Source organism: Ursus arctos, unplaced genomic scaffold (genome assembly GCF_023065955.2).
Source record: "Ursus arctos isolate Adak ecotype North America unplaced genomic scaffold, UrsArc2.0 scaffold_10, whole genome shotgun sequence".
NCBI lineage: Eukaryota > Metazoa > Chordata > Mammalia > Carnivora > Ursidae > Ursus > Ursus arctos.
In genome coordinates this window covers 68,113,046-68,122,932 of record NW_026622764.1, presented here as the reverse complement: position 1 = coordinate 68,122,932, position 9,887 = coordinate 68,113,046, and the positions used below count along the sequence as shown (strand labels likewise).

General features: G+C 46.9%; 1 protein-coding gene across 9 annotated transcripts in view; it reads left to right on the top strand.

Moving 5' to 3' along the window:
• The first annotated feature begins 1,795 nt into the window (after window positions 1-1,795).
• Window positions 1,796-9,887, top strand: part of TEX26 (testis expressed 26) — a 35,649-nt gene continuing 27,557 nt past the window's right edge. Inside the window, exons 1-4 of one of the 9 annotated variants that reach the window (XM_057309372.1) lie at window positions 1,796-2,410; window positions 2,527-2,640; window positions 4,664-5,110; window positions 5,215-5,395. In XM_057309372.1, the coding sequence (XP_057165355.1) occupies window positions 5,335-5,395 (61 nt within the window). In that variant the 5' untranslated portion in view covers window positions 1,796-2,410; window positions 2,527-2,640; window positions 4,664-5,110; window positions 5,215-5,334. Of the gene's footprint in view, window positions 2,641-3,735; window positions 9,161-9,887 lie in introns of those variants that run through there. The other 8 variants (XM_057309375.1, XM_057309371.1, XM_057309367.1 and 5 more) reach the window with 8 other exon arrangements.

Sequence of the window (9,887 nt, the reverse complement as noted above, 5' to 3'; positions counted from 1 at the left end):
ATAATTCAAACCTTTTTGTTGTTGTTGTTGAATTAAAAGCAATTTTCATTTAATACATTCACCCATTCGGTATTCACTCAGCAAAGTTTTATGAACCCTTTCCAGGGGAATATACATTGTGCTAATGTAATTACTAGGCTGGGTCACGAAGAAGTGCTAGTGGGCAATCTTTAAACTTGGTGAAAAGTCTACCGGGACAGATCTTTCTGGGTCAAGGAGGCTTCAATCTGGGTATAACTGCAGCCTCATTCAGATATTTTAACAGTTCAAGATCAAGGGAAATCTATAGGACAACAATGATCTAGGCAAGTCATCCTTCATTCAAGTCATCCATTCATTCAAGTCATCCATTCATTCAAGTCATCCATTCATTCAGGTCATCCATTCATTCAAGTCATCCATTCAACACGTGTGATTGAGTGGCTACCCTGCGTAGCGCGCTCAGGTGGGGGCTGGGACACAAGGGTGTCTAAAGCACAGCCCTGGCTTTCAGGGAGCGTCCAGTCTTAAAAGACAGGTGTGCAAGCTAAGAAGAACAATAAAATAAGTGCTATGAGAGAAGTTCAAAAAAGAGAACATCTAAAACACTTAGGGATCCGGTTTGGGAGGTAAAATTAATGACGTAAAACTGTAAAACTGAGTTTTAAAACAAATACGTGAGGACCGATTGATCCAGTGATTGATTTATTGAAGCTCTCAGTCCAAGAGTCACCTTGGAGGCTATTAATTTATTCCAACAAGAATGCAAATCCAGACATTATCTACAGAGTGAAGGAGGTTTTTTCTCATTACCTCATGGTTATAGTTTGATTTTTGGCTAAAGGATAACATTGCCCAACGTGATTGCCTACCTTAATTATCAGCTCGAATGTGAATGTCTTTTTACTCTTTCAAATCCCCAATCTATCTTCAAAGAGCCAAGTTATGCCCCTATTTAAGAAATTCAAAAGAATATGCATCTAGTTCTGAAGGGAGTTTCTAAAGAATTTCAGAAATGCTTTAAGCAACGGCAGTGTCATTAGAATAAATTATTACTTTGAAGCAGAGAACATTCATTTGGATGGGTAAATGCTGGTATAACAGATTTAAAAAGAGTGTTCACACTTGATATTCACTACTTGAATACACTTGAAAGAGCCAACAGTGTAAAGCCTTAGTAATTACCCAATGGCTGGCCTGGCCCACTTAACCTCTCAAGAGTTCAAAGAAGAGGAACGCACAAGAACCAGGGAGGGCGGAGGGAGGCGATGTTTATACTGGATTGACAAGGTTTTGATAGAATCAACAGTCTGGACTTGCTGCTATGGTTTTATTTGGATAAAATGCGAGTAAGTTTGGCAAGTGGCACATTAGAAGCAGGGCTTAGAATCTGCCCATTAGAGTGGACTGTCCTAACAAAATAGAGAACATTGTAGAATTTTCTTTTCTGGATCTTTCAGTAAAAAGATGGCAATCATTCTTGACTACTTAACAGCTCCTCCGAGTGGCATTTAGGAATTTGGTGACTTCAGAAAGATCTGGACCTGTGATGGCTAATTTTATGTGTCAATTTGTCTGGGCCATGGTGTCCAAACATTATTCTTGATATTTCTAGAAGAGTATTTTTGGATGAGACTAATATTTAAGCTAGTGGACTTTAAGTAAAACAGAATTGCCCCCTTGCCCCCTGCAATATCAGTGCACCTCTCCAATCAATTGAAGGCCTGAATAGAACAAAAGACTGACCTCCCCTGAGCAACAGAAGATCTGCACAGGTGGCCTTCAAACTTGAACTGCAATGTCTGCTCTGCCCTGGGCCCACCACCCACTGGCCTCCTTTGCAGATTTTGGACTTGTCAGGCTGCACAACTGTGTAAGCCAATTCCTTAGAATGAAATAAGTCTCTCTCTATAGACACACACACACACACACACACACACACACACACACACACACTCACTCTATTGGTTTGTTTCTCTAGGAAACCCTGAATAATAGACTCCATCACAGAAATTGAGAAAATATTTTATGAATTTATCAATCAGCTAAAACAAAGGAGAAAAAGCAGTATGATTTTTTTAAACATGAAGACACTTGAATAAAAGCATTGCATATTACTTAGTAATAGAAAGGCTTCTGCCCAAATGTACCAAGCCAGAGAAACTTGACTCAGTATACCCATATGCGAAGTTCTTGGGGAACACTGGAGATCATCTGTGACATCTCCCGGGTTTTTGGAGGCAGTCCCCTGCCGAATCTTTTACACATCCTTTGTTGGCTTGCTCTTTGAATTCTCCTATCAACTAATTTCCCATTCTCCTTCTCATTCAGAGACACCCTTGCCTGTCGTATTTCCTGGAGCAGAGCTTCTCCGAGTTGAATGTGCCTAGGAATCTCTTGGAGGTCTTGCTACGCTGCAGACTCTAACTCAGTAGGTCTGCCTTCTAACAAGCTCCTCTCCTGGGTGATGCAGAGGCTGCTGGTCCTTGGACCAGGCTCTGGATCCGCGTGTCTCAAACTTTATGAATCATCTGGGGATCTTGTTAGAAAAGCAGAATCTCAGGCCCCGCCTGACTTCCTGAGTCAGAACCCGTGTTTTCAAGATGCCCAGGTGTTGGTGGTCACGCTCATTTTGACGAGGAGCACGTCCGTCTTCTCCAGGTCTGGGCCCCATCTGCTCTTTCCACAGCGGCGGGCAAGCTCCATCTCTCTCCCTGCTTCTTAGCCCTGGCCTATGAACTTGGTGCCGCCTCTCTCATTTGGGTATTAACTCTCTAGGTGACCTACTCCCTCTCCTCCAGCTGGAAACTTCCTTCTGCTTCACAGCCAAAAGCTCGGTGTTCTGTCCCTGCTGCCCTCTCCCTCTACCACCCACCTGTCACTACTCCTTCACATCCTGTTACCTCTGTGTGTATGTGTATGTGTGTACGTATGTGGGAAGAAATTTATTATCACAATTTAAATTGGAAACGACCATTTAACATTTAGCCCATTCAATACAACTACTCTCAAATTGTTTGTTGACCAATTTGAAACTCTGTAAAAGGCATATTAGTAACCGGCACATCTTAATTGCTGAATGGTGAACTTTTCCTGGGAGGTGATAGGGCTGATCTTGCTTCTCTTTCCCCTGGACAAAGAGGTCAGGATTTGTGCAAGCTGCTTCTTCTTTTTTTTTTTTTTTTTAAGATTTTATTTATTTATTTGGCAGAGAGAGACAGCCAGCGAGAGAGGGAACACAAGCAGGGGGAGTGGGAGAGGAAGAAGCAGGCTCCCAGCGGAGAAGCCTGATGTGGGGCTCGATCCCAGAACGCCGGGATCACGCCCTGAGCCGAAGGCAGATGCCTAACGACTGTGCCACCCAGGCGCCCCTTGTGCAAGCTTCTGAGCTGATCCCTTCACTCCGTTGCTGTAACCCACTCCAAGGAATGCTCCTCCCGCTCATGGGAAGCCCAACTTCCCAGCACGGCCCACGTGGCCTTTGCCTCAGTGTTCCTCAGCAAACCCCGTCACTCTTTCCAGTGGGGCAATCCTGTGCTGTCCCCTGCCTCCTGGGCCTTTGCTCCGCCTGGTGGCAGCTCTCCCTCTGCCCCTGGTTGCCTCCTAGGCATCCTTGAGAACTCAGCTTGGGCATTTCCTGTTCTAGGACCAGCTCCCCAAGCTCCCATAATATCCAGGGCATCGCCCTTAATGTCATCATGCAGCTCGTTTTCAGGGCCCAGACAGTGTTTGTGGAGGGAAAGAAGAAAGGAAAAAAAAAAAATCATCTTAATCATTGAAAGGGGTTGCCTCAAGCAACCCAAATTCAGAGGCAGGAATAGTGCTATACTGGTCGTGATAAAATGGACTTGTACCAAAAATCCATTTTGAAGCGGGAATGAAAGACTATAAAAAGAATGAAGCTCAGAATAGCAGTAAGACAAAAGAGCAATACCTTAGGTTTATGCGGCTTTATAATTTATAAATTATTGTAAGAATTATTCATTATTCATCTTTACAGCCCGGTGAGGCAGGCACTGGTATAATCATTTTACGGATAAATTGGGGCTCAGAGAAGTATCTGCTTGATCCCAAGGGCTCCAGGTAGAAAGTACAGAGATCTCCCAGCTCCCGATTCGGTGCGTAGGCCACAATTTCACAGCTTGCCTAAGAGGAGACAAATGTAAGATATTAATAAGAATTCACTTTCAAAATTCTATAGACTCCCTGCTCTGTTTTAAAAAAATATTTTTCTTAAATTATGCTATGCTAATTAGCTCTGCCATTTTCAGACAGTAATCTGTTATTGGGTGTGATATTCCTCATTTAGATGCCACTACTAAATCCTAATTTAGACTCATTCCTTTTAATAATATCGACAGAACTCTATACCTTCTCTGTGCTCCACCACCATTCACAGCTATAAAATTTGAGAGTCTAGAATGTGTTATATGTGTTGCATCATATGGATAAAAATTCTGCTTTAGTTCTTCATTTTTAAGCAATACCTTGCTTATGCACTTGGGATGCTTGCTTTGATGACTATTCTGTGTCCTTTGATAAACTCCTTTTTTAAAACATCACCTTCACGGAAAGTCCTACTTTCGAATAACCCCTTTGCAGAGAAGGAATGGTTGTAAATTGCTTTCTGAATATGTTGCCAGCAGTCTGTAATGAGTACTTCCTCTCTTTTCTTTGCACCCAGGTGGCTAATAGCTGTGTCCTAGCCTGGAAGCATTCAGATTTACTAAGCGCCTACTATGTGTCAAACTACCGAGGTCGTTGCCAAGCATATGAAGACAAAAGACCCTCCAAATGCTGGGAAAACTGTAACACACACGGGGGCGGGGAGAAAGACAGCTGAGTCTGTGGGGATAGAACAATTAAGTTGACAATCACAAAACACAATGGTTCCTGCCAGAAACCTCCCCTGGGGAGAAAGGTGTCGCACACATCCCTGCTCACTCTTGTTTCCTTCTTAATGAAAAGATCTAGGACAGCTTTGCCCACAGTCACTTAAGTTGAAAGTTACGAAGAGATGAAAATTTGCAGTTGCAAATCTGACAATACTACTTTCTTCTCAACCTACTCCCCCGATAGACAAGACAATGCTCAGGAAAGCTCACTTCGAGAACTATATGAATACACGAAAGTAAGTATCCATTTTACTGGAAACACATCTCTGCTTTCCGCACCGCGTCCCCCAGCCTGCCTGATGAAGCTCGCTCTCCACCTCCCGCACCTGTCCGCCCCCAGCTGAGCTGCGGGAAGTGACCCGCGTCTCCATGGCAACGCGTCACAAAGCAACCGAGCGCAGCTCGCAGCACCCAGTCCAGCAGGAGCAGAGGGCACCGCCACGGCCTCTTTTGAGCAAGAATGGCACAGCCTGGGCCCGAGGTCGCGTGCCCCTCTCCAAGCGGCCACAAGATTCAGCCAAGTAAGGCTGCGGACCCTGCGGGTCAGCGGGGGACGGGCTTTTTCCTGGGAATGCGGTACACTAAAACAAAGGCTGCTTCGGTCTGCAAGGGTGTTTGCCTCCCTCTTCCGGGTGGGACTCAATTCATGGAGAGTCTGGGAGTCAGAGAGAGTGAGGTGTTCATGACCTTGTCCCTCCTACAGCCCTTCTACAGCCCTTCGCCATATTTCTGCAGATCCTTTCCCTAAACCGCGCAGGTGTTTTTAAACACCCCCCCACGAAGTGCCTAGGAGGTTACAGGAGAAGGGAGGGAATAGTGCCTTTCCAGGAGAACAATGTCCAAGACAAAGAAGGTACAGAGGTCAAACGCTCTGAAGACAGCAGACCCAGCAGAGACCCGTCCCCATGCCGAATGTAGGGAACAGCACAGAAGGCGTGGAGGTGCAGCATGCGGGGCGCCTAAGCGGATCTGCGGAGACAGCATCCCCCCACGTGGTTGTAGCAGAGGCTGGGAACTTGGCCTTCAGCTGCCACTTTACCTAACCTTTGCTGATTTCTCTTTCAACGTGATTTTGCATTTAACAGAGGTAGAGCTTTTAATGCTAATTTTGCATGCAAATGCAGCAGGTTTACAAAGTCAGCTTTTTTTGTCCATGGAGGGAGAGCCATTCTAGCTGTGATGCTAGTGGCATGATTACTGTGTAGTCAGCTCCATCCTGGCCTCTCTCATGGCGGTAATAACTCACCGCAGCCCTCTAGCTGGGTAATTGTGATTCCATGGTGGCTACAGGGCGGTGGAAACTGTTCACCTGTGAATTCTCTAGAATTGTAGACCCACCAGCACGAATGAAATGCATATTTTCATTCCATTCATCGCTTTGTAAAATTAAGGATAGAAAATGAAAATACTTAATTCGTACACAATATATTGAAAACTCGCTGTTTCTGTATGATAACAAAGCAAAAAAGAGAGGCGGGGGGGTGGGGTGGGGGAGAACCTCCTTCCCAGGATTCCCCCACTGCATTCCTTTCGAATCTCCTCCTCTCTTTCCAGCCACCTGTCTTGGTTTCTTCCGCTGTCTCCTCTCCCCCTTCTTGTCTGGGGGATGTGAGAGTCCTCCAAGATCTATCCGTCTAGGTTTACATCTGCGTGGTGGCCGTATCCTACCGAGGGCTTCAAGCCTACGGAAACATGCCGATGGCTTTCTAATCTTCTCTCTCACTCACTCCTAATTTTCAAACCTAAGTATCCAACCGATTACCAGACAGTTTCATTTGGATGTCACAGAAGGGCCTTGAACTAATATGTACAAAATTACACTCCTTGTCCTCCCAGACTTTGGAGGCTGTTAGGAGGGTGCCAGCTGCTCAAGGGAGAAGGGAGGGCAGCTTCGTTGACATCTCACTTTGATCAGCAAGGCTCATCGATTCTGCCCCCAAAGTTCCCCTTCCTGTGGGTGAGTTTGACTCTTCGTGCCCAGTCTTGGGGCTCTACGAGGCGCTCTCTGCCACTCTGTCTTCCATTGCTAGAAGTGTCACTCTCCAAAAGGTGGGACTGAGGTGTCACTGCCTAGCTTTGATCCAAAAATAAGATGACGTGGACAATGACTACCATGGGCTGCTTGCTACTGAACCGTTACTGGATACGGGCTTGTAATTGCTGTATCAGGTTGAAGGACCGCCCTTAATAACCATGGACTGGCGGCTTGGAACAAAGGAAACTTATTGTCTCACATTCTGCAGGCCAGAAGCCCAGAATGAAGGTGCTGGCCTGGCTGCACTCCCAGCAGTAGCTCGGGGGCAGAACCCTTTCTTGCCCCTTGCATCTTCTGGGGGCCTCCTCACGGTAGTCTGTGCCTCCACGGTCACATCGCCTACTCTCCTGTGTGAACTCTCCCTCCGCCTCTCATGAGGACAGCAAAATGGCATGTGGGGCCCACCAATAATCCAGCATGATCTGCTCATCTCGCGATCCTTAACTGCATCTGCACAGGCCCTTTTTCCTTCTTTGGTACCAGTCGCAGGTTCTGGGGTTTGGATGTGGTGTATCTTTTGGGTTCCCGTTCAGCCCACTCTAAATGCTTGCATTTGCCATCCCCTTTAATCCTCCCAACCACAAGGCAAACCTAGAATTATCAGGTACTGTTCATACCTGCCCATCTGTTGGGCTATTATGGAGGATAAAGCAAGATTCCCTACGTGCAAACACTCTGTAAAGGGTAATATAATATGCGCGTGCTCGTTACTATTTTATAATTGTGAATATCTCCAAGGATAATAGAGCGCCAGGGTAGAGCAGGGGAAACCAGGCCTCGCTGACCTGCCACTGGCCACGTCTTCCTCTGCCTCGCTCACATTGGGCCACTTGCCGGGTCGCAGACTCATAGCTCATGCCCCTTCCTCCGAAAAATGCTACACTCCGCGTCCTCCTGTGGTCCCTGTCCAACCCCGACTTCAAGTCCCAGCTCAGATGTTACCTATTCTATGAAGTACCTCCTGGACCCACCCTCGACACCCCTTCTCTCATCCACCCAGAAAGAATGACACCTTCCTTGGGAGCTCCCACGGCACACGGCCCAGCAGCACATCTCTAAGTTTGTGCTCACTGGGTATTTGCTGTCTCCTCTACTCACCTGGGAGTTCCCCAAGGCCAGGACAGAATCTCTCTGTCCTCGGGCCCAGTAGGGGGCTTGGTTCACTGGAGGGGTTCAGGACTTCACTGCAGAAAGAACAGAAAATGAGAGAAGGTAGAAACAGGAAGACAGAATCCTGGGAGAGGTGGACACAGGGTTACAGGGAAAAACACTGAGACACTTACCGAGAATGTATGCAAAGGCAAGTGGTGGCACATTCTAGAAACACGTGTTTAGAATATAATGATTATAGACTTTGAAGTTATTATTTCTGTTAAGGAAGAGGATCAATTCTAATCACATTGTATTTTCAGAAGCTGTGTCAATGGAAATAGGAAGCATAGACTCAGACCTGACGTAAGAAATGTTTAGTAAGAAAAGTCATTAAACAAAAAATTGTAGGAAGATGTACTGGAAATTACGCATCTCATCATTTTAGTCATCCAAGCGGGTTAGAATTAGGGAGAGGGAGGTCCACTTGCTGTCAGGTCCTAGAGGCAGCTGGGCATGGCCTCTCCTGCACCTGATGCCTTCTGGAATAGGATCTTAGCAATAGGAGGCTGCCAGCCCCCAGTCTGTCCTCAGAAAGGGGACAGGCCACAGACAGGGACACGCAGAGGTATATCTGGCTTGTCTGTGGTTGATGGGGAGATGTCACCTGGACACTGTGTTACCAGGGGTTTTGAGGCATGTGTGGGCCTAGCAGGACGTTGGCCTGGCTGGGGTTAGTGTTGTTTGCTTTAGGAAAAAGAGGGGGCAATGATGTGTGCTCTCTGTGCAGAGGGTCTTTCCTGAGCCTTGCAAGAGTTGCACTTCGAGGTTCAAATCAGGCTAAGCGAAGTTTTCTTTTAAGCTCAGCTCTGCCTCCCAATTTCTTCCCACTTACTTGTCCATACTTGGAATTCTCTGAACAAAGAACATTTAATTCTACAATTGGAACAAAATGCTTGAAAGCACGAAGTGACTCCCACTAAAGCAGCGGCGTCAGACCAGAACGTCATTTCTCGCCGAGTGGGATCAGGGCGGGGACACCCGGAGTGCGTGTGAGCAGAGGCACGGAGTGGAGCCTGCAGGGGCTAGACTTTTGTTAGACGGGGGAAGCTGCCGGAGGCGAATCCCCACCAGCGGGAAGGCGGTGGGGACACTGTCACGGGTGAGCACGTCCAGCTGCCTGGCTGCACCCAAGGGCCTGTTCAATCGGAAACAAGAGCTGGTTGAGAGATGGGGAGATGAAACAGGAAGAAGTACACACACAGCAAAAACTATATGCTAGGCAGTGCATGCAGATTTTAGGGTTATTTGGAAACTGAAGACGTATTCGAGAAGAATACTTTCTAGCAATTATATTTAAGATGCACGAGTGGGGACATCACAGGCAACGAGGAGGCTCCAGTGAGTGCTAGACCCCGACCGCAGTGTGTTCAGACATTAAAGGGGACCCTTTCAACCCAGTCCCAGTGAAATGTAAATAGGTGAATTGGCCAGGAAGGAAGAATCAGAGGACGACTGAGTTAAATTTAAAACCTTTACTCCCAAGGAGTGTGGTGGTACTATGGGAGGTTGGAGCAGATGAATTCTGCTGTTGTGAGCATGTATACCGTGGTTAATTCTCTGTCCCCGTGCTCCTGGGCCCAGCCAGCAGCATTTGCCCTAGGTGATCCCTCCTCCCCGCCTCCTGGAAACCCCTCCCTCCTGCGGCCTTCGGGGCACCACATGCCCTGGTGTTCCTCTGCCCTTGCTGACAGCTCTTCTAGGCCTCCTCCTCTGATTCTCCTTCCCCAAACCCTTTTTTTTTTTTTTTAAGATTTTATTTATTTATTTGACAGAGATAGAGACAGCCAGCGAGAGAGGGAACACAGGCAGGGGGAGTGGGAGAAGAA